Genomic DNA, 12,424 nt, shown 5'->3' on the forward strand with positions numbered 1-12,424 from the left:
ATCATGTTATTTGGTCTGAGCCTGGTGTTGATCTCCAACGAATCATCTGCTCGGATTTAGGATAGTTTTTGCTTTGTTTCTTTCCTTGTTTAGACACCAAAAAAAAATTCACAAATTACCTGATCACCCAAGGCATTCAGCATAAACTCAGTTGTCCCCACACTCATCAGCAAAATGGCATTGCTGAAAGAAAACACAGACACCTCACTGAAACATGTCTAACCCTACTGTCTTAAGCCTCTTTACCTCTCTCATTTTGGGATGAAGCCATATTAATAGCCACTTATCTCACCAACAGACTTCCAACTCCAAACCTCAATTTTAAAACACCATTAGAAGTTCTCTTTCATAGCACCCCCGATTACCAATCCCTGAGACCCTTCGGGTGTGCATGCTTCCCTCTCCTAAAATTCTATAACAAGCACAAATTTTTCCACAAGTCACATAAATGTATTTTCATAGGCTATGGACAGCAACAAAAAGGATACAAGTGCCTATCTCCCTCTGGAAAAATGTACATGTCAAGAAATGTAATATTTCATGAAGCAGAATTTCCGTATCACACTCTATTCTCCACCTCTCACCAAAACACCCCAAACCTTCACAAAATCCTCAGCTCAGGCTCCACCCTCCCAATACCCAATTCAAATCTCCTATCCCACCAACTCCCCAATCCATATAGATGATTCTCATAATGCCTCTTTCAATACAACTAATGACATATCTACTTCATTGCATTCTACATTTGTTTCTCCCACTACTAATGATGAATGAAGTGTAGGATCAGCTGCAGCAGTACCTCTACAGGTTGCCAATGGCCTAAGTTTCAATGCCCACGCCAATGCTGAGACAACATCACAGCAACGCCTACCGGCTACATCCGGTAACACACATGCTATGCAAACAAGAAGCAAAAATGGCATCTTTAAGCCGAAGGCACTCATTGCGGATGTCTCCGGTACTAATGATCTCTAAAACACACTGCCTCAGACTGTCAATGAAGTGCTGGCCAGTCCACACTGGCGTGAGGCAATGGAAGAAGAATTTATGGCCCTAACAAAGAACCAGACGTGGCAATTGGTTGATCCCCCAAGCCAGCATGTTCCCATCGGTTGCAAGTGGGTGTTTCGAATCAAAAGACACCCAAATGGCACCATCCAAAGGTACAAAGCCAGGTTAGTTGCAAAAGGTTTTCATAAGAAACAAGGCATAGATTATGACCAAATCTTCAGCCCTGTAGTACGACCAGCTACAGTGAGAGTCATGCTGAGTATAGCATTGTCCAAGGGATGGAAAATCCACCAATATGACTTCAATAATGCCTTTCTCAATGGGGACTTAGCTGAAACTGTATACATGGTGCAACCAGAAGTCTTCGAATCACAACACCCTCACCAGGTTTGCAAACTGCAGAGATCCCTTTATGGGCTCAAGCAAGCTCCACGAGCCTGGTTCACAAAGCTGAGCACAATCCTTCACAAGTTTGGGTTCACAAACACCAAATCGGACACCTCCCTCTTTACCAGATTCATCCCCAACTCAACAACCTACATCCTCACCTATGTAGATGACATCTTGGTTACTGGAAACTCAGAAGCTGAAATCAAGCATCTCATAACCCATCTTAACGAAACCCTCTCAATGAAGGACCTTGGAGAAATCAACTATTTCCTTGGAATTGAAGTACAAAGACCCTCACCCACCACCATCACCCTTCATCAAGCTAAGTACATCAAAGATCTACTCAAGAAAGCAGAAATGAGTAATGCAAAGTCCGTACCCACGCCAATGACATCTGCTTTGAGGCTCTCTGCCTATGGAGATAGCACCTTTCAAAACCCAACTCTGTATAGATCTGTCGTTGGTGGACTTCAGTATGCAACGATTTCAAGACCTGAGATATCCTATGCCGTAAACAAAGTTGCTCAGTTTCTTCAGAACCCATTAAACTCTCATTGGAAGAAGGTCAAAAGAATACTAAGATACTTGGCTGGAACCCTAGGGTTTGAAGTTCACAAAGTCACCAAACCCAAGAATATATGCCTTTTGTGACTCAGATTGGGAAAGTGATGTGGATGACAGAAAATTCACAAATGGTTTTGGGATCTACTTGGGCGCAAACTTAGTGTCATGGGCCAGTAGAAAACAAACTGCTATCTCCAGAAGCAGTACAGAAGCGGAATTTAGAGGTATTACAGACACTATGGCTGAAGTAATCTGGCTACAAACCCTGCTGACTGAGATAAAAATACAATGCTCAACTCAACCTGTGATTTTTTGTGACAATCAAAGTGCAGTACTTCTATGTGCCACCCCATCCTACACAACAAGTCAAAGCATTTTGCCTTAGACCAATCTTTTGTCAGAGACAGAGTCTTGAAGAAAGAAGTGTTCATCCAACACATACCAGCTCAAGACCAAGTAGCTGACACTCTCACAAAGCCTCTCTCAGCCCCCAACTTTCTAACTTTCAGAGACAAATTAAGAGTGTGCAAAACAGAAGCATTGGTTTAAGGGGAGCATGTTAGGCTATACATTATATTCAGCAAGTTAGAAAGTTAACACACACTTTCAAGTCAGTTATACAGACTTACAGTTCTCCAGAAGTTTCTGTGTTAGTTACAGTTTGTTAGGAGTAACACAATTCCTCTATATAAAATACATTTTCTATCACTTGTAAACAATTCAATTTCAATTCAACAAAAAAATCTATCTGTTACTCTTAAATATGTCTCCGTCTTTCTTAATTTTTTTTCATGGCGAAATCTATGTATTAGGATAGAGGAGGAGAAGAAAAGAGAAAAGAGGAGAAAATCAAGAAGAAAATAGAAGGAAAATGGGAAAACAAAAAAGAAAAGGATAAGAAGAAGAAAGGAAAAAATAGAAATGAGAGAAAAAAGAAAAAAAAAAAAGAAAAAAGGACAAGAAAAGAAATATTATTTTTGGAAGTTTAACTATTTCTTTTAGTACATCTAACTTTTATCATTATGAAATCTTTTTTTTTTTAATTTCTCAATTAATCTATTAGTTTCAGTATGTGTATTACTATTATTTAAATTACCACCCGTATTAAAATTTTATCAAATCTAAAGCAATATTCAAATCCAATTTATAATTTGCCATTTTTCTTGCTCATTACATTGGTTATATCACACCCATAACCCATGTTTATTTATCACTTATTTAAGTTAAATTTAGGAAAAACTACTCTCAAAGTTAGAGAAAGTTAATTATTAAATAAATATCTTTTTATACAATAGTTAATAAAAAGGATTAATTTATTTCAAAAATACTATGTGCATATAAAAAATTAATTATTAAATTATTCGATAGATATTTGTGTGTAAATATATGTATTATTTAACTTATTTTCAATATATATTTTATATTTTAACATATATTTTCTTCGAATAGTTGATTTAATAGCTGAATTTTTTTGTACATCTAACATAGTTAAATTTATTTATATAATATTTAAAAAAAAAGACTAAATTCTTTTCGTAAATAAACAAATATATCTTTAAGTGGCTATTTTTTCATTTATGTTTTTCTTGTAAGTTAATTTTTTCTCTAATTTACTATCATCAGATTTTATTGATACACCCTTCATCACTGTAGCAAAGAAATTTGTGGCTGCAGGCCATCATTTCCCTATACTAGTTCATACTCAAATATGTTATTAATAAGAAGAGCCTCAATAATTTAATGGCTCTTCTTCATGTAAGTAAAGTTTATCTTACTGACCAGATATCAATTATGAGAGTTCTAAAAATTCTCCATTATTAAATAAGAACACACATACGCACGTAATTGTTATCAGTTTAGTTATAGCTTCTATAATTCCTAGTTTTCAATAATGCCAAAATTATTATCATTAATATGCTTGAACCATGGATGATTAAGGAACACATTCTACTCAATTCCAAACAGAAACTTATCCACACTCCACAGCAATTAGTAAGGAGGAGGAGGAGGAGGAGGAGGAGGAGGAGGAGGAGGAGGAGGGGGGTGGGGGGGATAAACTAGTAAGGTACCAGAGATGCATACAATGTGTGATCTTTGTAAATAGTTTAATAGTGATACATAGTTTTCCCAGAAAAAAAATGGAATGAATGTTCAAAGTATTACAATAAATTACAAAAAAATGATATCCTTAAACAATTGATCTCTAATTTGATTTCTTCTTTGTGGACTATGAACTGCACATAATTTAGACATGCGTAAACAGATTACAAAATGTTACAAACAAAAGAATTGCAAGCAAATCAAAACATTCCAACCAGACCTGTTTTCATGTTCTAGCAGTTGATTCCACACTGCTGAACATCAGGACCGGTGACTTTGGTAGTGAACGGGTCGATTCGGACCCATAACAGAGAGAAAATGGAAGCAAGCAGAATGGACCAGACCACAACGATGGTCGGCGTTCTGTTCTGCCGTCCCATAAGACCCTTGAGGAAGGGGTAGAGATGGATGATCACCCAAAATGCAAAGAAAAGCTTACCAAAGAGGGGACCCCATGACTGGTACCCACTGTTAATGGCATAGGAGATACCTGCAACAACCCCCACCAAGTTTATGATGAGAAGAGTCGTCGGCGGAATGAGAAGGGTTGTCCATTTGAACATGTAGAGTTCTGCAAAGTCCCCATCTTCATCTGATGCCTTTGATGTAACAGTGAAGTTGGTGTCAATTCCGGCAAGCACCTTGAGTAAACCTTGGAACACAGCAAAAAGATGGGCTGAAACACCACCAATAACCCAAAACTGTTCATTTCTCCACCACTCATCAATTCCGACACCGCTCCACCTCATCTCAAGGATACCAGTGGCAAAGATGGAAAGAAAGAGAGAGATAAACCATATACTTGCTATGTTACTAATCTGCAAGAAAAAAATGCAAGTTAAAATACCAGGGCATAAGATAACATCTCAGGGAATTGCATGTTTCCTCAAGAGAATTAAGGGTGGGTTTGGTTTGCGTTTTCATTTTCTGTTTTAATTTTCAATATTTTCTGTTTTTTCTAGATTTTGGGAAGGAAAAAGAGAAAACAGTAAAATCAATAAAATCCGATTTTCTATTTTCATCTCCTGCTCTGCTCTCTATTTTTTGTTCACAAAATTCTGAAAACAGAAAATACAGAAAATCAAAACACGAACCAAACGAACTCTTAATTTTTCAAATAATGTAAACTGCATAAAATTACGAACCTGTGGAATAATGAATTTGTTAGTGAGGAGACAGACAGCAGGCAAGGTACAATACATGAGAAGGGGAATGGAAGTGATTGGATAGATTGTGGTGTTAATATATGCAAACCTCTCCAGCCACTTTAGTCTTCCACTATAACCATACCAGATGGGACAGTGTCGACTTAGAAGAATTTCCACCGAACCTAAAGCCCATCGAAGCACTTGGTTCAGACGATCTGAAAGATTGATAGGAGCAGAACCTTTAAACGCTGCGAGCTTGGGCATGCAATATATGGACCGCCAACCACGGGCGTGCATCTTAAATCCAGTAAGAATATCTTCTGTGACAGAACCATAGATCCATCCTATCTGTAGAACAGAAGAAAAATAGTTAGTAACTTTAAAGATAATATTCTGTTTTAATTCTAATAAGACATGTTCATTAAAATAGGGGCATCCATATTCAATTCAGTAATTCAGGTTAAGAATCAGAAAACACAGTTCTGCCAAATTAGTTTTAGATCAGCCTTTTTTTTATTTATTATTTGTAGTCATGAAACCACAAAAACTGTGTAAGGCCACGCATACCTCACATCTATACAGTGGCATGGAGATAATTTAAATAAATAAAACAAAATAAAATAAAAAAATGGATGTCTGGGTACAAAAGAAAAGTTCCCATTGCTAAACACAGATTAGATGAGATGTTTACTACCCAATCATTTTAAGTGCTTCCACAACGCAGACTTATAACTATGATTCATGAACCCGCCCCTCATCTTTTTCACTCAATAAATCAATAAGGAAAAAAAAGTAGGAAAAATTGCCTCAAGCAAAATCTATATAGAGTTGAATAAAATATTGGCACATTTGTAAATGATAGCATCATGCTCATTCATGTTTTGGAATCCCACTCTTAACTGCCTTTCTTTCTCAAGAAGGCCTTGTTTAATTTCAAGCATAACTCAAATCCTAAAGTATGATTAGATGGCTTCACATAACATATCAATATCACTAAAGGAGAATCTGGCCTATATATCTAGATTAATTCAGAGTCTTGTCTCTCACTGCCCAAACTCTTTAGACTGCGTTTGTCTACGTAACGGGACACTGAGACAAAGACATAGAGATACAAAATCGTGTTTGACAGATGAGACATGGACAGAAACATTGTGTCCAGAGACACTGAATTAGTGTATTTTATGTCCATCCTGACAGAAAAGACACAAAGATACTAATAAGAGACACAACTTATTTTTTATTTTTCTTTCATTATTCTTGTTAATTTTTTATAATTATACTTTTTTACTATTATATTTTTCTTCTCAAATTTTTTGGATGAAAAAAAAAAAGAGAATAAATTGGATTTTCATAGTATGTTCTAGTTTATCACCAAACAGAATACAAGAACACAAAATTTTGTGTATCTGTCCTGTGTCTTGTTTTCAAGTGTCTTGTCTTATCCTGTTCTCTGAAACAAACGCAGCCTTATAGATGGGATGCAACTGGGGGAACAAGAAACATGAAAGAGCAACATAAAGTAATCTCTTACCTCAGTTCCCCATTCTGACTTATCCTCATAACCACAACTGATGACATGAATAGCCTCCTTAAGAAGAGTTTCTGGAGTAGCAGACTGAGGAACACCACCATTTTCCATGAGTGTGGAGGCAACAAAAACAGCAGATTGACCAAACCTTTTCTCAAGGCTCATTTGTGACATGAGTAGTGATTTCTCATCGTCAAATCCAGCACCTGAATATAATATTGTATACAAAAAGGAAAGAGCTAAGTAATTAAAGCAACTCCAAACATATTGCTATGTGAAATATGCAACAAAGATTTTGAAGGTAGGTAGCACAAAACAAATGAGTAGGTAAATACAATTTCTAAAAGCGGCTCCAAATGGAATAAACATGACAAGGCAAAAGTCAAGAGATATTCAACACACATACCTTCAACCCCTTCTTCTATATCCTCTAGATTGTAGATGGGCACAGTTGGGTCAACATTCTTCTGCGATTTTTTCTTGTCTTTACCCTTCTTGCTAGATTTTGAGCTCTTATTTCTCTTTCCACCACAGAGTGAAGAGATCAACCCAGCTTTTTTGTGCTTGGGCTTTATAGGAGGTTCATAACCATATAAAGCCGTTCTGTTAAATACACATCCAGTGCCCACATATACGGGCCCCTGAATTCCATCCAAACCTCTCAAATTTATCTGTTAAGAAAATGACAAGCAAGGGAACTAGTTATTGCAACGAAGTCAAATTCATGTATGCATAAAGTACAAGGGACAATTCATGATACAAGAATCAAAGGCAACATATGAATCTTGATGTTAAAAAATAGCAAACATCAAATTAATACGTTGTGTATGTACTTACATCAAAGAAAACAGTATTACGATTTGCGTAACGATCATTTCTATCAATACCGTCAAATCTCTGAGGAAACTGAACGTAGCAAACATTTTTCCCAAGATTGGGATCCATCATAAAACACATAGCTTCTCTCAAGGCCTTGCTGTTGTTTATGTAGTGATCACAATCAAGATTCAATAAGAAAGGTCCATTGGTAAGGACAGCTGATACTCGAACCTGAAACAGTTATATGATTGACACCAATGACTTGAGTGCATGATTGAATATAAGTAATCAATTTCCAAATCTTTAATGCGAAACACCACTCACAAGTGCATTCATGGCACCGGCCTTCTTGTGATGTTGGAAACCAGGACGCTTTTCACGAGAAACATATACTAGACGTGGAAGTTCATTACCCTCAGTGTCAAGACCTCCACTTTGCCCCAAGAAAACCTATAGATAGCGAATGCAAACTGGTGAATGACACACTTAAAACTTCCTTACATTCATTACCAAATTCTAACAAAGGCATGGTGCTAGACTTGCCCACATATAATCAGCTTCAGAAAGAAACATAAAAATATCACTCACGAAACTATTATCAACATTTACTCCATCTAGGTAGATAAAGTTTTTTCAAGACTATTTCAAAGATAATGTATAATGCACTACGTGAGATCTCATGCAGCCAAATAAAAATTAAATATATAAATAAATAAATAAATACAAGTAAATCACCTGTATCATTCCTGGATGGTCTCTGGTGTTGTTTCCAGGCCATGGGGTACCATCTTGCATCACCCATCCTTCTTCAGGAACTTTTTGTGCCTTCGCAACAAGTCCATTCACACGGATCTTAAATTCTTCATATTCTCTCTATGAAATAGACAAAGGAAACATATTAAAATTGGCTCTAAGAAACATGAGTAGTGTGCAGTTCACAAGCATTTGGACCTCAGGAAAGTTTCTTTGCTAGCCAATTTCTTACCTTCATTGCTCTACGATCTTTGACAAATGATGGTTGAACCTTGTCTTTCAAGTAGTCAATCTTTTGTGCGAAGTACCACTCAGGTGCCCTGGGTTCAATGCTGTATTTCTTGCAGAAAGGAACCCATTTCCTTGCAAATTCAGATGTCTCAGCTAGAGCTTCAAATGTCAGCATAGCAGCACCATCATCAGAAACATAGCAGGAAACCTTATCAACTGGGTAGTCAACAGCAAGTATGGATAGTACAGTATTGGCAGTCACAAGTGGGGGCTCCTTTAATGGATCCACGGTACTGACAAAAATGTCAACAGCTGCAAGCTGTGATGGTTCTCCCTCGCGATCATATCTAGAAGTCACATGGATTGTGTCAAAAGAACATCCGAAAGTTAAGGAAAAACTATGAAATATGTCAAATACTTTCTTAGCACAGAAAGAAAATTTTACCTTATTGCAAGCCTGTCAAGATATGTTTCACGGTTCACAGGTAACCACTTAGGGAACTGATCCAATATCCAAGATATGGCAAACCAAATCTCACAAATAACAGATATTAACCACAATGCAAATGCATTGGGCACAGGATTTGTTATTCGGTAATGCAGAAAGATGCAGAGGATAACCAGCCGCAGAACAATGACCATACGGTATGGATTTATCCTAGAAGATGGAATAGAAACCTTCCTGGAGAGAGGTTGTCGAGCTTCATCATTCCTGCATAAATGAAAACAAAATTTATATAGTGCTATCCTAAACTGAAATCTGAAGACAAGACAAAGAATTTGGCTCATATGCTAGGCAAAACATTCTTAAATTGCAGAGAAAAGGAATAGTAGCAATTACGGTATAAGTCACACATGCTTTTCAGAATAACCTTCTGATACCATCAGAACATGGACTAAGGTTACAACAGAAATAGATATGCGCATATTCTTGTAATTAAATGGAAGTACTCACAACAATGAATCATCCAAAAGCACATCAGTACTAGCATCAATATCACCAGCTCCTCTTTCAGAAGTAGCCTGGCCTGTGCTCATTGGAGCAGGAACCGCATTCTTATCTTGTTTCATTTTCCATCCATCAACTCTTTCTTTCCATGCTACATTGCCCAGTCCTGGATCCCCAACCCTAATATTTGCTACTCAAGGAATATAACCACACATTTCAAATCATTATTACATAGCCAAATGAAGAAATACAACAACCATAAAGAGAAGACGGGGAGACATACGAGATTGATTAAGCTCAGATGAATACTGAAGATTATGGACACGCTTCCCATGAGGGACACCAGGAGATGCCATTGACAGCCTCTCAGGTGAAGCTGCAGATAATTCTCCAGATAACTGAAATTGAAAATATACACAAGAAGACTGAATTTTAAATTCTGTTGAGAAACATTGGCAAATAAAGTCGCAGGATGTTCAAAGAGAACATGAACATAGTTAAGGGTCAATGCAAGAAGTGGAGAAAAATATCACACAGGAAGCAAGTTGAATAACCTGTCCACTTGTCAGCCGAGGAATATGATTGTGAGAAACTTCCTTATCATAATTCGGTGCACCAACCTCCTCCATTCGCCCATATGTCATTTGCCAGCCCAGTGAGCGTTCTGAAATCTTTGGCTTTTCGTTCTGATTTTCTGAACTGTAATTGTAGTCACTGGCACCATCATCAGCACCACCATCCTCTTCCCCGTCTCCAAGAATTGCAGGACTGCCTGGAATCAATTAAATACAAAGTATAATTACTAAGAAGGTACTGCAGATCAATACAGCAGATACAAAATGATGAAAATACACTGTACGTGAATAACATATGTCTTACAAGTATACCATTCTGGTGATGAAAACAAAGGGATATTTCATTCAGGAGCATTTATGTTTGAACAAAAATTATTGAGCAAAAATTATCTAACCGATTTGCAATTCACTTTGCACTAAATATATCATACAAGCATAGAATAAGTTAATCACAAAGAAAGTCTTATTGGTCAAGGTCCCCAGGATATGCAGTCTTACAGCAACTCACTTAAGTAGTTGGGATACTCTCCCAATTCTAGATCAGGAGGTTGGAACAGGTCAACTACAGACGAGTTCTTCCACAAACTAACCATTTCACGTGGAAATAATGCAGACTAGTAAGTAGTAATGTTAGAGACCTGACCTGACCTATAACTATCAACAGTCTCCTATGCTGATTACTAGTGTGAATTTGCAGGATCAAATAAAAGTTGAATCTACCACTATCAAAATTTTGCTTGGGTTTTGCCTTCAAAGCATTCATATATACATAACTGATGTCGAGAATCACATATAACTACAAATTTTATCTTCATTACCTTTGTGCCTCTTGTAACGGGTTTTGCACTGAGGGCAAGACTGATTGCCATCCTTCCTTTCATACTCATAGCAAGGCCTGCAGACAGGGAAAGCACAAACATCGCACGCGATGAATGGCTCGCCGTTTACAGTGCTCCCAACATTATCACCACAGATCTGGCAGACTTGGCCACCCAATGCCTTCATTGTCTTTGCCTAAATAACACAAAATGGTATTGGAAAATGGTAGTCATGCATCAAGAACAAAATTCCAACCCAAACCAAAAAAGCCTACGATATCCAAGCGAAATCAAACAGATAATTCATAGAACTCACCCCAGCTTCCCCTTCTAACGCCATCACAGGCTCCTCCTACTTAGCTCTATCCAGATGCCAGTAAGAGATCAAATCGATGGCAGTACAATATCAGCAAAATACACACATCACTTGAAAGCTTCCTTCACTTCAGAAGCAGCTCTTTTTGTTTTTCTGTAGAAATTGAAGATTGGATCTATGTAAGAACTGGTTGCTAGATTCCAACAAGCATTTCCATATAAGCTCTAGATCTCTTAAAACTAAGGCTACTTGATGTTGAAATCAGGATCAGATTTTAAACTGTGGAATGTTCATAATATGTGACTACGGCAAAGATCCACTTTGACTCACCAAAGACAATTTCAAAAAACTTTTTAATATATAAATTTCCCTCGATATTCTCGCAAGATCAATAGATGACATTGAAGTAAAATTTAGTTACTTCAAAAGAAGACAATATTTTCATTTCTCAATGTCCACATCAACCAAACACAACCAAGGTTTTGCACATTACATCAAACACTTACCAGGGCGAAGAGAAAAGAGAAGTGAGATGGATCAGTGAGACTCGAAGAACACCGGATCAGAATTCTTGTTAAACGAAGAGAGAGAGAGAGAGACAATTCAGCAATTTCCACTAAGGAATGAGATGAATACAAGAAGATTCAGAAACAGAAAGAGAAAGAGACTTGGATCCAGTTGACACCGACAGAAAGAGAAGAACAACAGGTAATAGAAACGAGTCAGTCTCTCTCTCTCTCTCTCTCTAAAGCTTTAAGCTTTGGTTCTGTTAGTTCATTTGTATATATAGCTGTAAACGTATAAAAATACACAAATGACTTCAACAAAACGAAAGGGACAATTTAACTACGTGATTATTAACTTATAAGTTAGAACCATTTAGTTTTAGACCTTGATGCCGCCACCGACAGCTTTCTTTGAGAGGCTGTGTGTTGAAACCAAACGCAAAAATGCAACATACCCTCAATCATTTTCTTCACCAACCCAATATTTTGTTCTCCTAATCAAATTTTAATAAGAATTATTATTAGTATATTAGTTATATTTATACATAATTTATTTATAAATTCTAAATTTGATGACGATGGTAGCACTATAGCAAGTAGCAACATTAATAATTAATAAAAGAATAATAGCACATGAGAACGAACCGGTGAAATAAAAAAGAACACAATAATTTAGCCGTGATAAACCTTACTCGTTTTATTTTGGTGACTAACCT

The 12,424-nt window shown here is 36.9% G+C and overlaps 1 protein-coding gene across 1 annotated transcript; it reads right to left on the reverse strand.

The window, feature by feature from the left end:
* Positions 1-4,040: 4,040 nt before the first annotated feature.
* Positions 4,041-12,204, reverse strand: LOC107612732 (cellulose synthase A catalytic subunit 3 [UDP-forming]). The gene is made up of 15 exons (XM_016314454.2): positions 11,709-12,204; positions 11,203-11,355; positions 10,887-11,082; positions 10,048-10,265; positions 9,777-9,891; positions 9,500-9,683; positions 8,990-9,256; positions 8,546-8,891; positions 8,296-8,433; positions 7,885-8,010; positions 7,579-7,791; positions 7,148-7,412; positions 6,745-6,947; positions 5,211-5,561; positions 4,041-4,883 (listed from the first exon to the last, which is right to left on the reverse strand). Exons 2-15 carry the CDS (start codon positions 11,224-11,226, stop codon positions 4,299-4,301), a joined length of 3,231 nt encoding a protein of 1,076 aa, XP_016169940.1. The 5' UTR covers positions 11,227-11,355; positions 11,709-12,204; the 3' UTR covers positions 4,041-4,298.
* Positions 12,205-12,424: the final 220 nt, after the last annotated feature.

The sequence above is a fragment of the Arachis ipaensis genome, chromosome B8, assembly GCF_059453495.1.
Source record: "Arachis ipaensis isolate K30076 ecotype BB chromosome B8, ASM5945349v1, whole genome shotgun sequence".
NCBI classification, from domain to species: Eukaryota; Viridiplantae; Streptophyta; class Magnoliopsida; order Fabales; family Fabaceae; genus Arachis; species Arachis ipaensis.

Coding starts and splice junctions, on each gene's coding strand:
- LOC107612732 (XM_016314454.2), bottom strand. CDS start 11,226: ATGGCGTTAGAAGGGGAAGCTGGG. Junction 11,083..11,202: donor CGTTAGAAGGGGAAGCTGGG/GTGAGTTCTATG, acceptor TGTGTTATTTAG/GCAAAGACAATGAAGGCATT. Junction 9,892..10,047: donor CTCGGCTGACAAGTGGACAG/GTTATTCAACTT, acceptor TTTCAATTTCAG/TTATCTGGAGAATTATCTGC.